Genomic DNA, 16,877 nt, shown 5'->3' on the forward strand with positions numbered 1-16,877 from the left:
CCTAAATTTTTACCTGTTTTGATATTTATGAACAAAATACTTATTCAGATTCTGACGCTGATGACTAACCAATTTACATATACATTATGTAGATTTTATGTATGTAAGGAACAAGTATATTATTCAGCTTCCACTCAGAGATAATTAACCGCCGACTCTCGGGTGCTACCACCTGACAATCAAAACCACAAACTTGTATCAGAGAGAAAAAAGTTCGAGGTCTAGGACTCAGAGTTGTAGGACACCCTTCTAAGCGACTGCAGAGTGACCTTGTAGCCTGGCCAGGTATATAAGGCCGTCAGACACCTCTATCCTCATTCACACTCACAACTTGACAACATGAAGCTCGTGAGTATCTCTAACCTCCTCCACAGAAGCTTCTGTTTAACACGAGGAACTGATTTATCTACCAAAAACTTGATTTTGCAGGAAAAAGTCATAGAAGACCCAAAACCAGTTTTAATAGTCAATGATGGATGATTATGATTATTCCAGGCTGTGATCCTCGCCCTGGTTGCTGTGGCTGTGGCAGAAGAGACGGTGGCCCCCGTCCCCCTGCCCGTCGCCATCCTCCGCAGCCAACAGGTCAACCCCGACGAGTTCGGTGCCCACAGCTCCGACTTTGAGGCAGAGAACGGCATCAAGTTCCAGTTTTCTGGGTCTCAGGGAGCCACAGGAGGCTCCAACATGATCGGTTCTTGGAGGTGAGTCAGTTAATCACTTGGCAGAGTTTGTAAACAGAATAAAGTTGTCTTAATACTGTATGCCCATCTTCTGGTATCAGTTGTGTACTGTTTGCAAGGCTGTAGTGTTTAATGGAAACTTTATCTATCAAACTTTTTCGACTAATTCTGTAGTTCTTCAGGTGTCACTCAGACTTCCCTTCCTTCCTCTTGTTGTGCTTAAATGTTCTCGCTAATGAAACAAGTTACGGTCATGGATAAGTTTCAAGTTCAACAAGTCCTTTTTCTAACATACAAATAAAAATAATAATAAGTTTCATGCACAGACACACACACTGAAGGTTTAGGACCGGTTTATTTCTATAATAACACTAATAATCTCCTTCCAGCTACCTCCAGGAGGACGGCAGTTTAGCGACAGTCCAGTTCGTGGCTGACGAGAACGGTTTCCAGCCCCAGTCCGACCTGCTGCCCGTGGCCCCCGCCTTCCCCCACCCCATCCCCCAGTTCGTCCTCGACCAGATCGCCTTCGCTGAGGCTGAGAAGGAACGCAAGGCTCAAGAGGAGAGTTAATATTGTTCTATAAATATCCCTCTGAAGCTCAAGATTATAAGGACCCCATTCAGTCCTGTTTAAGAACGATCAGATTTGTCTTGCATAACATAACTTATTTATAACCTTTATTTATTAGTCACAGGAAACGACTTAATAAAGCAGCTTAAGATAAGAGGTACTTTTACTGTCCAAAGAATAACTTATTATTATTATATTATTATTATTATTATTAATATTATTATTATTATTATTATTATTATTATTATTATTATTATTATTATTATTATTATTATTATTATTATTATTATTATTATTATTATTATTATTACTATTATTATAACGTATTAGTAGTAGTAGTAGTAAAATAGGATTGACTAATCCAGTGGAGCTTGCCCGTACAGAACATCAGAACTCCGTGAAGCTCACTGCAGCTCTCACTGAACACATAATAGATCAGAATGCAGCAAGTCAGGTGGATACCAACGAATTAAACAAGATTCGACGGTCCATTACGACAGAGCGGCAGCACAACCAAAGTGATAAACTGCAACAACTGTTGCAACAAATGCCAGAGAACGTGAAAAGAAAAGTAGCTATAGCGCAGGAGGTGGGCGCCTCAAACTGGCTAACAACGTTACCGATAAGGGCAAAAGCCTTCATCCTTAATAAACAAGAATTCACAGATGTCATTGCTCTAAGATGCGGTAGGCCAGTAGAAGGTTTGGCCTCCTAATGGGTGTGCGGCTCTTCTTATGACATCGACCACGCCATGGTGTACAAGAAAGGGGGCTTCGTATGCAAGAGACATGACGAAGTAAGGGACCTAACAGCAAATCTACTGAAGGAAATCTGCCACGATGTCATGGTGGAACCGCGCCTCCTTCCATTGGATGGTGAGAACCTCCGTCACAGGACTTCAAACACATCCAACGAAGCCCGTGTGGACGTCAGTGGTCGAGGATTCTGGACGCGGGGGCAGCGACCCTTTTTAGACATAAGGATTTTTTATCCCATGGCCGCATGTCACCGCAACCTAGCTCTCGATGCTGCAAACTGGAGGAACAAAAACGACAAGATTAGGGCATATGGGGAGAGAATTCAGAACGTTGATCAAGGCAGCTTCACTCCTCTGGTGTTCACAACCTCTGGCGGGATGGGACCAAGTGCAAGATGCTTCTACGCTAGACTCGCGGAGGTATTATCTGAACGGAAGCAGCAGCCCAGAAGTTATGTTACAGCCTGGTTGAGATGTCGACTGTCCTTCTCTCCGCTTAGGTCTGCATTGCTTTGCCTCAGGGGAACGAGAGCATTTGCCCAAAAGCCGACAACAGCTGCAGATATTGACTATGAGGCAACAGTCACTGAATGCCGCATAGATCTGCGGCTCAACTAACTCAACACAGCTAGGGTAGCTACTTATGTATTAGGATATTTAATATTAAGGTAATAAAATGGCGGCGAAGGTGTGGCTATAGGGGGAGGATGGAGGCCACGTAAAGTAGTAGCAGTAGTATTAGTAGCAGTAGTAGTAGTAATATTATTGGTAGTAGTAGTAGTAGAAGTTATAAACCACCCACAACACCTTCAGAAAGACTGAGCTGGGAATATCTGTAGTCACTCCCTCCACACACACACACACACACACACACACACTTCCCTCATTATACATCATCATCATTCACCATAAATGAATGACTCAGGTAAATGACTGGTGTTGTGTTGCCGTGTAAAGGTGGCATAAATGGACGCCCTCACAGCACCAGAGAGGCGTGACCCTGGCAACAGCGTAAGGTAAGAGTGCCCGGGGGGTCAAGATGCCTGACACTGACTGGCAACAAGAAGCGGAAGGTCAGGCAGCAGGTGTTGGCTGGGTCGCGACGCCTCATAAATACTTCGTGTGATAATAGTTAACAAAAAGCTGCTGAGTGAGGCGGTGCTTTGATTATGATACTGGTTGTTGTGCAGCTTAAGTGTAGCCAGGTGTAACTCAGGTGCTCAGGTGTAGCCAGGTGTAACTCAGGTGCTCAGGTGTAGCCAGGTGTAACTCAGGTGCTCAGGTGTAGCCAGGTGTAACTCAGGTGCTCAGGTGCTCAGGTGTAGCCAGGTGTAACTCAGGTGCTCAGATGTAGACAGGCGTAGCTCAGGTGTAGCCAGGTGTAGCTCAGGTGTAGATAGGTGTAGCTCAGGTGTAGCCAGGTGTAGCTCAGGTGTAGCCAGGTGTAGTTCAGGTGTAGCCAGGTGTATCTCAGATGTAGTTCAGGTGTAGCTCAGGTGTAACTTGGGTGTAGCTAGATGTAACTCACGTGTAGCCAGGTGTTAGCTCAGGTGTAGCTCATGTGTAGTTCAGGTATTAGCTCAGATGTAGCTCAGGTATAGCTCAGGTGTAGTTCAGGTGTAAATAGGTATAGCTCAGGTGTAGTTCAGCTGTAGCCAGGTGTAGCTAGGTGTAGCTATGTGTAGCTAAGGTGTAGCTCAGTGGATAAGAATGGCACATGAGAAACACACATAATCACGTGACAGGGCTTTGATTGACCAGGTGCAAATAGCTGTATTATGTGTGTGTGTGTGTGTGTGTGTGTGTGTGTGTGTGTGTGTGTCTGCTTATTTGTTTGTCTGATCGCTATACACCACGAGGTGAAATTTGGTATTCACACACACACACACACACACACACACACACACACACACACACATAGGTAAGACTCCCACACTCCCAAAGTTGAACCGCCTCATTAAAGCACATCTAAGTAGGGAGAAAGGAGACGGTCGAGCCCCAACTAAAAGTGACCTCCTAACCCCTCCACTCCCCTCCACCCCCATCCACCCCCCCCCCTCCATCCCACCGCCCCCACAGTGAACAGCCATAGTTTTTACCATAGAGATGAAATAGAGTTTAGTTATCTTTGCATGTGCGCTTAATTTTAACCAAGGATAGCGTAGTGGGTGTAGTGTAGATCATAGGGAAGAGCTGCCCCGCCCTGCCTTGCCCTGCCCTGCCCTGCCCTGCCCTACCCTGCCCCGCCCTGCCTTGTCCTGCCCTCCCCTGCCCCACCCTGCCTTGCCCTGCCCTCCCCTGCCTTCCCCTTCCCTTCCTAATGCGTATTAATAGATTTCCCTAACGATTTATTGACACTTATGTTGACGAAACTGTAAACAGAATTCCTTGCGATTTTCAGTGAGGCAATATGACACAACGGACGAAGGATTTTGACAACCCTACCGAGACAACAGGAGTCACAGTGTTCGTATTGATATAAGGGAATACATATTAATGAGCGAGAACTGTTGTAAATTAGTTAAATAGATGTTGGCGTAAGTTAAGGAAAGAAGAAAATGTATTAAATAAGTGTTTGTATTAGCAAAGAGGAATGAACACTATATAGAAGAGGAAGAATTTTTAGTATCTGTAAATTGGAAAACATTTGGTAGGAAGTTAAAGTGGGAGGTACTGATGGTGTTTAGAGAAGCAAATGTTAGGATGTGTAAAGAAAAGATAAAATAAATAGACTTCAAAGTAAATAGAAATATATCAGTCATATATAAAGTCTTTACTGTTCACTGTGTTAATGGGTAATAAGAGCGGTGGTCGAGTGGATACTATACTCGACTCTAGTCCTAAGGATAGGTGGTTTGTCCCAGAATAACCCCCCACCCCAGCTCATCCCATAATCAAGGTAGTGAAGATGTTTGTATACATTATTTGCCTCACTATCTCCTTGTGTATAAAAGGTTTAGTATACAATGTGCCTCCCTTACACTGACCCAGGGATCCCACACCCATACGTTTAGACTTTGGATATATAAGAAAAAACATCTTTAGAATGACATAAATGACGTTTTTGAGAGTAATATTTATGGTAATTAAGATGTAAACAAAATAGAAAATACAATAATAGGAGATGTTGAAACAGAGGAGAAGTTCAAGGTCCGTAAAGGTGGTGTGGTCATGCTGAGAGAATAGGAAATGTAATAGCAATAAAAATAGTATTCCAGCACAGCTTTTACGTTCAGTAGCATATGGTTGGAGGAAGAGGTGATGGGCAAGGGCAGAGGAAAGCAGCGGTGTGTGTGTGTGTGTGTCATGAAACTATTTCTTGAAGGAGTCACCGCAATAGGCAGTAAATAAAGATTGATAGATATGAAACTTCAGTTGTATGTAATATAATTTATTTGTAGTTACTAAACATCAAAATGTAATAAATTTGTACATTAAATAAACTGTCAGCTTGAGCAGTAGAGGAACTTCACTGAGGCTTACTGAGCTTCCTCTTGAGCCTTGCGCTTATCTTCCTCAGCAGCGAAGGCGATCTGGTCGAGGACGAACTGGGGGATGGGGTGGGGGAAGGCGGGGGCCACGGGCAGCAGGTCGGACTGGGGCTGGAAACCGTTCTCGTCAGCCACGAACTGGACTGTCGCTACACTGCCGTCCTCCTTGAGGTAGCTGACACAATGTTTGATGTTAGATGAGCTGATGCACAAGACCAATGTTTAAACACAAATACGTATAGTATTATTATTACAAACACAAATGACACAGAGCCTCGCTAACTCACCTCCAGGAGCCGGCCATGTTGGAACCGCCACCAACACCCTCGTTGCCAGCAAACTGGAACTTGATGCCGTTCTCTGCCTCAAAGTCGGAGCTGTGGGCACCGAACTCGTCGGGGTTGACCTGTTGGCTGTGGAGGATGGCGACGGGCAGGGGGACGGGGGCCAGCTTGTCGGCCAGTGCCACAGCAACCACAGCGAGGATCACAGCCTGGAACAAATTTGAATATTAATTTATATAACAAATCATGTAAGTTAATACGGTTTGAATTCCAACTTTGAAAAGACTGTTGCTTTGAATTTAATATTTGTGACAAGAGACTAACATGTACAGGTGTATAAGGAACAGAGTCTGTGTTTATGTGTGTGTTTCCCTTCTCTCTGTCTCAGACTACAATTTTGAAATATTGAACTGAAATTTGTTGTAAAGACACACCCAAGAGGTGTCGCGAAGATTGGATTTTGGGGCCAACCTCCGACCCACTTAAATGTGTTACACTAATGGACAAGGGGTAGTTGGTCTCACAGGGGTTGACCTCTCACTGAAAAATAATAATGTAGCGGCTGTAGTGTGGATAATAATGTAGTCACGGTCATCAATTAAGAACTGTCCCAACAAGTGGAGTATTATTATAAAGCACAGCCACAACACGAGGCACTCACGAGCTTCATGTTGTTGTAAGGTTGTGATGGTGAGTGTGAGGGTAAGTGAGTCAAGCCGCCTTATATACCCGGGCCAGGAGGGAGAGATAGACCAAGGTTACGTCGTAAGGGGGCGCTCCTTACCCCCTTACTCATGACCGTCAACAATCATTCCAGTAACCAAGTTTTCCTTAACCTTGACCTTTTTGTTTATTCATTATCACCCAAAAGTGAAATCAATACAAAATCGACACAAACTTTTATTTTTAAAACTACATTAGACAAAACTTATGTGTAATAATAATAAAATACACTTCTGAATAGCATTTATGTAGTGTTACGTGCAAACATCTGTTCCTGACCTTGTACTGTTTGTGTATCTGTGCTTGTGACTAAACAATAGTGAAAGGTACTGTGAATATGATTTACGGACCTGTCTCCTGAGTAAGTGCTTCAGTGATGACCCGACACAACAGTTGCCATAAAGGGAGAACTACTGGCATAGCAGAGTACAGTTGTTGTGGGTCGACGGGTTCATTTAACGGTACTGTACTGTATGCCCCCCTGTGTACCTTATACTGTACCCTCTCTCTCTCTCTCTCTTAAGACTGAGTTCATTTCTGTGTTTGAGGAATTCCAATATCTCGCAAGTCATCAAAGGTTTAATTCCGGGGTTTTTTTCTTATCTCCTCTAATGGTTGCCACGCTATCAAGACCGCCAGTAGTAAAAGTACTTCTGGACTTCCTTCGCCCTACAAGCCTCGTTTAACTCTATCCAGTTTGACACAAGAGACCCAACCCGTAGTCAGGGAGAGCTCGGAGTGGTCGGTCGATTGATGGCCGCGTCTCCCCGTGGTAAAAGCTCCGCCGGGCATAAATTTATTTACAATGGAACAGAATAATTTATCCAGTGGAACAAAATTTATCCACAGTGGAACAGAATATATCCACAGTGGAACAAACATAAAAAATAAATAAAAATAATAAACGAATGAAAGAGACAAGAAGATGGATAAAGATAGAGAAAACAGAGAAAAAATAAACATCCTAAATACGGATCACAGAAAAATATATAACTGAACAATATTACTGATAAGGCGAGCCTGAAATAGAGAGAAAGGGACAAAGAGATAAAAAAAAGAGATAAAAGAGAGAAAAATAGGAAAATAAAACAAAAAAATCCACAATACGAAAGAGGTACAAAGAAAAAGAGAAAATAACACAAATAAAAAATCATAATAAAATGGCATAGAGACAAAGAGGAGAGAGAAGATGTTTATAGCTCTCAGTATGAAACAGACAGACACAAAGACAGAGAATGATAAAAGATGCGAGGGAAAATAACCTTAAGAAGACACAGAAGATCGCAACCAGGATGTGAGAGATGAAAGAGTGGGTGTGGGGGTGTGGGTGTGGGGGTGTGGGGTGTGTGGGGGTGTGGGTGGGGTGGGTGGGGTGTGGGGGTGTGGGTGGTGGGGTGTGTGGGTGTGTGGGTGTGGGCGTGTGTGTGTGTGTGTAAAGTGAGTTTTGGCTTGAGACGTGAGAGTGAGTGCAAGAGATGGTAGGGAGCAAATGATAGATGAGAGTGGGCGTGTGGGCGTGTGGGCGTGGGAAGTAAAATTAAAAAGTGCGCCCCTGAAGTCTTGACCTCAGTCCCTGAAGGTATGAAGGTTTGCCTCATTAAACTCTAACATAAGTGGGTGATGGTAACCTTGTGACCTTGTTCTCTCTCCTGGGTCACAGTCACGGCCAACATCTGTAGGTCCAGGTCACAGTGTCAGTGTGTGTGTGTGTGTGTATGTGTGTGTGTGTGTGTGTGTGTGTGTGTGTGTTAGATATTAAAACGATCTTGTGTCATGTAATAATAAGATAAGGTAGGGAGGCTTAGGTCCCTGTGATGTGTCCATTGTCTGTCTCTCCCTCAGGCCAGGTGGGTTCAGTTGGGGGTGGGTTCGGTTGGCCAGGTGGGTTCAGTTGTGGGGTCAGTACACCGTCAACCTTTACATTCTCGTCTCTGATGATTGAGGTCAGCATCACGAGAGAGAGAGAGAGAGAGAGAGAGAGAAAATACAATAATTAATCTTGGGGATCGCTCTCACCACCTACATATCACACACACACACACACACACACACACACACACACACACACACACACACACACACACACACACACACACACACACACACACAACTTCACTAAAATCAATGATGCCAGACAAACTAATTCCAGCAGGTCTTGGCAGGACGCTGACTTATAGTCCCGCAAGGGTGTGGGCGGATATATTAGGAGGGTGTGAACTATTATCTTAGGAGGGCGTGGACTGTTATCTTGGAGGCGTGAACTGTTATCTTAGGAGGGCGTGGAATGTTATCTTAGGGAGGCGTGGACTGTTATCTTGGGAGGGCGTGAACTTATCTTAGGAGGGCGTGGAATGTTTATCTTAGGAGGCGGACTGTTATCTTAGGAGGGCGTGGACTGTTATCTTAGGAGGGCGTGAACTGTTATCTTAGGAGGGCGTGGACTGTTATCTTAGGAGGGCGTGGACTGTTATTTTAGGAGGGCATGGACTGTTATCTTAGGAGGGCATGGACTGTTATCTTAGGAGGGTGTGAACTGTTATTTTAGGAGGGCGTGGACTGTTATTTTAGGAGGGCGTGTCTTAGGAGGGCGTGGACTGTTATCTTAGGAGGGCGTGGACTGTTATTTTAGGAGGGCATGGACTGTTATCTTAGGAGGGCGTGGACTGTTATCTTAGGAGGGCGTGAACTATTATCTTAGGAGGGCGTGGACTGTTATCTTAGAAGGGCGTGGACTGTTATCTTAGGAAGGCATGGTCGGTTATCTTACGAAGGTGTGGTATGTTATTTTACGAAGGCGTCGGCATTTATCTTAGGAAGGTATTACTCCTAGGAGGGCGTGGGAGGGTGGAAGCTGCATCATGTCCTTGTGTTGGTTGTCAGGGTTCGAGCTTGGATTGCCGGCAGACATGGCTAGTGACACGCTAATGTCGACGTTTCTGCTCCGTTAGTCAATGAAGGAGTGGTAATAGCAGCAAGCAGGGGAGTCCAGGGATATGGTGTAAGTGGATCAGTTAGTGGTGTCAGTGGATCAGTTAGTGGTATCAGTGGATCAGTTAGTGGTATCAGTGGATCAGTTAGTGGTGTCAGTGGATCAGCTAGTGGTGTCAGTGGATCAGTTAGTGGTGTAAGTGGATCAGTTAGTGGTGTAAGTGGATCAGTCAGTGGTGCAAGTGGATCAGTTAGTGGTGTCAGTGAATCAGTTAGTGGTGTCAGTGAATCAGTTAGTGGTGTCGGAGGGTGGGGAGTGAGGCGACGGTGAGACGGAAGGAGAGGAGACGTTTTAACGTGATATGAGTGAGAGAGAGAGAGGAAGAGAATAAGAGAAAGACGAAGACAATGAGAGGTCGTGTAGGGAATGGTCGTCTTGGGAGAGGTCGTGTAGGGAGAGGTCGTGCAGGGAATTTTTTTAATTTGCCCCGTACGGGGTCTAGTTTATCGGGCACCCTCTTACATCCTGTGCAAGGTGAAGCGCAAAAGCGTTTATAGCGGCCATCTGGGAAGCATGCGTAGTTCATGCTTGCCTTCATGACTCATGCATTAAGGGCGTAAAAGCCTGAAGGGTCATGGGTTTTGTCAACAAGTTACATAAAGTGATAGAATGATGAGTGTGTGGGGGGAAAATTCCCGTTACATTTCATCTGTTAATGGCAAAGCGTGGCAGGTCCCTAATATTGTCAAGTGCCAGGCCTGTCACTAGGAGGAGGGATATCTGGTCACGGAGGGACGAGGTGTCGGTGACGGCTGGGGACCTGTAGGAGGAGGTCATAGGGCAAGTGAGGATGTAGTGAGAGAGGGTGTGAGAGTCGGGTTGACCACAAAGTTTACAAACAGTGCGGCCAGGCTCAGGGTTGTCAATGTACTCCCATAGGTACCTGTACTCTAGGGGCAGTCTCATGTACATAGTCTGTTGAGATCGAGTCAGGGATTGATACTCTTTGTAGTGGCGGTTGTCGTCACCGGTTACAGCGTCATAGTGGCTTAGTGTGGCGCTACCTCGTTGTTTCAGGTGTGTCCAATCTTCGTCGAATGTCGTGCAGGGAGGCCAAGTCAGGTCCCAGAGGCTAAAGGACCTTTTTAGGGAGACCTTTTTTTTGTGCTGCTTCGATAAAAGGTCAAGTGAGGTGGACCCAACGCTCCGAGGTCAGGAAAGACGTTGAAAGTCACTTGGTCAATATTAGCATATGTGATAATGATAGTAATGGAGGATGTGACGGAGGCAGGGAGAGAGGAAAGGAGAAAGGGAGGTGGAGGACGGAGAGGGAGTGGTCGAGGAAGAGAAAGGGGGAAGAAAGAGAGGAGGGAGAGAAAGAGGGAATGAGAGAGAGAGAGGGGGGGGGGTAGGTAGGAATTATATCTTACTTGAAGCTGGACACGCAAACACACAGACAGGAGGTCACAAGTAATTCCAGAATAAGATTAACACCACGACGACCAGACCAAAATTAACATGTCTATCAACAACGGGAATTATTAAGTGTTCTAACATTTGTATTCACTGGGAGTATTCACTTTACTAGCGTTCGTGAGTCAGAGATCTGGATTCAACACAGATGCTTTTAGAATTGACGTAAACAAGTGACTTTCTTTACGACATAAAACCCTCCGTGAATGAGAGAGTTCGTGGTGGTGGTTTTATCGTTGTTTTTACTTCAATGTGTGTTCAATATAGGGAGGTTTGAAGCGCTCGTCTGAGGTGTTTCCCACGGTGTGAGGTGGTGGTGGTGGTGGTGGTGGTGGTGCGGTTGTGTGAGGTGAGGAGGTGAAGCCTGAGGAAGGGTCAACTGAGACACAGACAGTCACTTAGTAGTCACCAGCCCGAGGAAAAGCTTACAAAAAATAACTCGGAAGTGACCAAAGAACATAACAGCTGTGAAGAACCTCTCTACTCTTAACTTATTACGCGCGTGTGTGTGTGTGTCTGTGTGTGTGTCTGTGTGTGTGTGTGTCTGTGTGTGTGTCTGTGTGTGTGTGTGTGTGTGTGTAGGGTGAAAGTCAATATGGGTACCTCACCAGTAGCCACCACCAAAAACATGCAATGACCCTGAGGTGTTGAGGAACCCTGGATGATATATATAAGGTTCAGGTCAGAGGTACACCACACTCACTCCCCTACTACAACATGATGAAGCTGGTGAGTACTGACTGCCTCCCTATAGTACCCAGACCCTCATTGTTGACTCTTACATTACGATAAATTCTGGTATCGTAGGTTAGGTTAGAGTGGGTTGAGTAAGAGTGCAATTGTGAATGTGTGGGTGTGTGTCTGTCAGTTCCTCTCATGTGGCTTACTAAGTGACTGTCTCTCGTTGCATTCGGTTTATTAATTTCTCTCAGCTGTGTTGCTCTCGTCACTGTTATTGTTTTGTTCCTCTTCATGCATTATTATTTTCCTCTTTATTAAAAAAAACAAGTCATTCCTCTTGCTCAGTTAAGTAGCACTGGATTACGTGTGTGTCTCAAGTGTGGAGGGAGAGTTTGCTTCATATTTCTCTTCTTTCCAGGCTGTGATCCTCGCTGTGGTTGCTGTGGCAGTGGCTGACAAGCTGCCCCTCACCAACCCGCCCGTCGCCATCCTCCACAGCCAACAGGTCAACCCCGACGAGTTCGGTGCCCACAGCTCCGACTTTGAGGCAGAGAACGGCATCAAGTTCCAGTTTGCTGGCAACGAGGGTGTTGGTGGCGGTTCCAACATGGCCGGCTCCTGGAGGTGAGTTAGCGAGGCTCTGTGTCATTTGTGTTTGTAATAATAATACTATACGTATTTGTGTTTAAGCATTGGTCTTGTGCATCAGCTCATCTAACATCAAACATTGTGTCAGCTACCTCAAGGAGGACGGCAGTGTAGCGACAGTCCAGTTCGTGGCTGACGAGAACGGTTTCCAGCCCCAGTCCGACCTGCTGCCCGTGGCCCCCGCCTTCCCCCACCCCATCCCCCAGTTCGTCCTCGACCAGATTGAATTTGCGAGGTTAGAGGACGAGGCTAAGGCTAACGAATAGGACGACAAGGCAGAATAAGCAGATCAGTGACTCTTGACACTTAAGAGTCAAGACGAACGTTCAGCCAGTCACCTCCACCCACTGCTCCGCCCATCTTCTTTTCTCAACAAACTATCTATTATTATTTATGAAATGAAATAAATCATTTACACAGTATAAACCTTGACTCACTATTTCCCTAACAGTTTGATGTATTCACCAACGAAATAAAAAATAAAGAAAAACAAATAAGCAACAAAGAAAATTGTTGTACTCTGGAAGAAATGAAATCAGTGTCAATTGTTGGTACAATTCTCAGCACCGACGAGGGATACCAGAGAGAGAGAGAGAGAGAGAGAGAGAGAGAGAGAGAGAGAGAAAACACCTCACAGGGCAATACTCACCCAGGACTCCTCGTCCAGTGTGTGATGGCGAAAAAATATAATAAAAATATTAATATGATGTTATACCAAGACCTAAGACCCAGAGAGATAAGACTGACCGACAGGAACATTGTTAATAGCGACACAGGACCTGGAGAGATAAATAACTAATCTATCCACAGGTAGACTCACACACTCACACACACACACTGGAAAGGTTTGGCAGTGGACTACTGCACCACCCTCGTCATCGCCACCTCCTGCCACCTGCAGCCCCCCACCCAACTCGTGCAGTCCGCCACTACAACAAAATACAGCCCATAAGAGCCCGCTCCGATAGATATAAGAACAGCACCATCCCATCTATTGTTAAAATAATAAACAACTCCTGATTTATGTACTGTACAGCCCTGTAAATGTATTCAATGCATATTATATCATTATGTCTAAATCAAATGTAAGTCTGTCTATTTTCAGCCACCGGCTGCAACTCTATTAATAAACCGTTTATTATTATTATTATTATTACACACACACACACACACACACACACACACACACACACACTATGATAACTTGCACCACCAAATCGAGGACAGGTGAGGTGACCTGGAACAGTTACGGTTGTTGACCAGACATTCGCACGTGTTGGAGGCGGTAGGAGGGAGAGTGTGGAAGGGGAGAAGTGGAATGAAAGGATGTTGAAAGAGAGATGGGAAAGAATTAGGAGGGTGAGGAGAGAGAGAGAAAGAACAGGTTGAAAAGGATAAAGGAAAGGGAAATAGAAAGAGGTGGAGATGGATAGGAAGGCAGTAGAATGGGAAGACGAGAAGAGAGAAGAATGAAGAGTACAATTTTAGATAACTTTCTCCCCAACCATCAGGGGACGTGAATTTAATTAACCTATGGGAGTGACCCACACACACACACACACAGGGAGTTTTTGATCACCCTGCAGGTACTCTAAGTCACCTCCAAAGTGTTCCCTCTTATGACCTCAAGTAAAGGTTATATTGACTGTTCTTCACACACACTTATGTGTCTTGGTCGAGGTTAGATGTTCTTTGTGTGTCGTCTTGTAGATTTACGCAGGCGAACAGAGAGTAAAACTTTCAATAAGGACACTAGACACGTTTTTATGTGAGGCCAACCATATAGTTGACCTAATATAAACCGGTAGAGGTATGAATGTAGGGTTAGTTTAATGCTAAAAACAGGTGTAGTGAAGGTCTACCTGGACTGAGGGAGGAGTGAGGGAGGTAGACAGTCGACACCTCACAAGGTCCCCAAGCCTCCTCCACCTCACCTCATTATTACACACACACACACTGACACTTTGACCTGGACCTACAGCTGATGACCTTCACTGTGACCCTTAGGTAGAGAACAAGGTCACAAGGTCACCATCAGGGTCGCATTGGCATCTCACTCAGGGTCACGTTGGTACCTCACTCTCACCTCTCCTAACATTCATACACTCACTCTTTACTTTCACCCAGATGAGAGGGAGAGCTGAACGACCCTTACATAATAATGATATAAGGTTTTTGCAGAGTTGTTGTTTGTGTGTCTCATCTCTCTTTCTCCCTCTCTCTCTTCCTATTATGACAAACATTTTACTGTTCCACACGAGACATATTGTTCTCAGACAGCAGACCTTGCCTCTTGGTTAAAAATAATCAGATCGACTCTTCAATACTATACAGTATATAACAGAGGCCAGAGAGGTGGAATCCCCTCATTAAAATATGTATAAAATAATTGGGGGGCAAGTCGGCTTTTGTACATGTCGACCTCAGGCTAAATATGATAGTTTAGTGGATTTTTTCCTGAAATAGCCCACTAGGGCACAGGTCAATGACCCACTTCAAAGCCTGGGGACGAAAATATATTAATAATAATAATAATAATAATAATAATAATAATAATAATAATAATAATAATAATAATAATAATAATAATAATAATAATAATAATAATAATAATAATAATAATAATAATAATAATAATAAAGGATAAAAAAATAAAAATAAAATAAAAAGAGATGTGTGAAACAATATTTGTATGTTGTGTTGTCAAAGTAAGAGAATCAATTGAGACCCTGCAATTGTGTGTAAATGAGGCAGAAAGTTTGATCAGCAACCTGGGACTTGGTCACAACCTTTGTGATGCCATATGGCAGCAGGGTCTACCATTAGACAACATATGATGCTTCATATATCTTCCCAGGCGGTAGTGTAGTTTATAGTGTAGTGGATATAGTGTAGTTCATAGTGTAGTGGATATAGTGTATAGTTTACAGTGTAGTGGATGTAGTGTAGTTCATAGTGTAGTGGATATAGTGCAGTTTATAGTGTTGTGGATATAGTGTATAGTTTACAGTGTAGTGGATGTAGTGTAGTTCATAGTGTAGTGGATATAGTGCAGTTTATAGTGTAGTGGATATAGTGTATAGTTTATAGTGTAGTGGATATAGTGCAGTTTATAGTGTAGTGGATATAGTGTACCTGACAACTAAAATAATTTCTCCCAGTTACCTCCAGGAGGACGGCAGTGTAGCGACAGTCCAGTTCGTGGCTGACGAGAACGGTTTCCAGCCCCAGTCCGACCTGCTGCCCGTGGCCCCCGCCTTCCCCCACCCCATCCCCCAGTTCGTCCTCGACCAGATTGAATTTTGTGAGGTTACAGGATTAAGTAAAGGTTAATGCATCGGATACGCCAAGGCTGAGGAGTTTAACAGGAAACCTTCGACACAAGAGAGTCAAGATAAAGCGGCTGCCAGGCCCATCTCTCTGTGTTTTAACGATAATCTAAAAGTGAAAATCAAATTTGTAAATAGTAAACAAGTGAGAAGTAACAAAGAGAGGAAAAGTGTTAATTAAGGGGAAGAACATTGAAGAAATATAAATTTATCGCGTCAGTCATCACCACCCTGATGCTGTACACCCGGGAGCCACTGACTGAATCTACAACAATGAAATTAATCACAGGAAAATGACCAGAACCCCCCCCCCCCTCCCACCTCCCACACACACACACACTTAAGGACAGATTGAGAGGCGAGGCGTCGTGGATCGTCGTGGCAACGTAATCACTATCACAGGATGGGGGTAAATAACAAGACCGTCATGATGTTTGGAGACATAAAAAGAGTAAGAAGAAGAAAGAGAAGCAGGAGGAGGAGGAGGAGGAGGATGCAGAAGAGAGAGAAGACAACGAAAGAGGTATTGGTAAGAAGAGAAATAAAATGGAGAGGAGAGGGGAAGACGCTCAGACTGATTGCTATTCATTTTTATATCACCTCAAGAATATGGCAGATCCTCCTGGGTCTTGTGATGGAAGTCTTTGTGGGTCTTGGGTAAGTGATGGAAGTCTTTGTGGGTCTTGGGTAAGTGATGGAAGTCTTTGTGGGGTCTTGGGTAAGTGATAGAAGTCTTTGTGGGTCTTGGGTAGTCTTTGTGGGGTCTTGGCTTGGGTCCTCTTTGTGGGGTCTTGGGTAAGTGATAGAAAGTCTTTGTGGGTGATGGAAGTCTTGGGTAAGGCTCTTCAGTAAAGTTGACCTTTGTGGGTCTTGGGTAAGTGATGGAAGTCCCCTTTGTGGGGTCTTGGGTAAGTGATAGAAGTCTTTGTGGGTCCTTTGTGGGTCTTGGGTAAGTGATGGCAAGTGATAGAAGTCTTTGTGGGGTCTTGGGTAAGGCTCTTCAGTATAAGTTGACATATTTCAGGGAAGACACTTTATATAGGGAACCTTGCAGTTACCGGTAGAGGCAAGACTGTAGATTGCCAATGAAGACCGGGAAATGAGGGTCCCGGTAGCCTGAGGGAGGAGCGAGACAGACAGACAGACGATACCATAAAATGACCTTTATTATTATATGACACAAGATCGATTTAAAAACCAACTCATATACAGACAATCTGACCTGGGCCTACAGCTATTGACCTTCACTGTGACCCCCCCAGATATCATAAGGTCACCTATAGTATAACAAGGTGTGGAAACTCAT

At 44.5% G+C, this 16,877-nt stretch overlaps 3 protein-coding genes across 3 annotated transcripts; 2 read left to right on the forward strand and 1 right to left on the reverse strand.

Moving 5' to 3' along the window:
- The first annotated feature begins 269 nt into the window (after nucleotides 1-269).
- LOC121855593 (cuticle protein AMP1A-like) lies at nucleotides 270-1,410 on the forward strand. The gene is made up of 3 exons (XM_042350643.1): nucleotides 270-348; nucleotides 496-704; nucleotides 1,073-1,410. The coding sequence occupies exons 1-3, from the start codon at nucleotides 340-342 to the stop codon at nucleotides 1,254-1,256; spliced, it is 402 nt and encodes a 133-aa protein (XP_042206577.1). The 5' UTR covers nucleotides 270-339; the 3' UTR covers nucleotides 1,257-1,410.
- A 3,978-nt stretch (nucleotides 1,411-5,388) lies between these two features.
- On the reverse strand, nucleotides 5,389-6,481 carry LOC121855587 (cuticle protein AMP1A-like). Its single transcript, XM_042350629.1, has 3 exons — nucleotides 6,450-6,481; nucleotides 5,792-5,997; nucleotides 5,389-5,679 (listed from the first exon to the last, which is right to left on the reverse strand). The coding sequence occupies exons 1-3, from the start codon at nucleotides 6,456-6,458 to the stop codon at nucleotides 5,493-5,495; spliced, it is 402 nt and encodes a 133-aa protein (XP_042206563.1). The 5' UTR covers nucleotides 6,459-6,481; the 3' UTR covers nucleotides 5,389-5,492.
- Nucleotides 6,482-11,576: 5,095 nt separating this feature from the next.
- Nucleotides 11,577-12,664, forward strand: LOC121855617 (cuticle protein AMP1A-like). The gene is made up of 3 exons (XM_042350679.1): nucleotides 11,577-11,642; nucleotides 12,013-12,218; nucleotides 12,331-12,664. Exons 1-3 carry the CDS (start codon nucleotides 11,631-11,633, stop codon nucleotides 12,506-12,508), a joined length of 396 nt encoding a protein of 131 aa, XP_042206613.1. The 5' UTR covers nucleotides 11,577-11,630; the 3' UTR covers nucleotides 12,509-12,664.
- Nucleotides 12,665-16,877: the final 4,213 nt, after the last annotated feature.

Source organism: Homarus americanus, unplaced genomic scaffold (assembly GCF_018991925.1).
Source record: "Homarus americanus isolate GMGI-L3 unplaced genomic scaffold, GMGI_Hamer_2.0 scaffold1024, whole genome shotgun sequence".
Lineage (NCBI taxonomy): Eukaryota > Metazoa > Arthropoda > Malacostraca > Decapoda > Nephropidae > Homarus > Homarus americanus.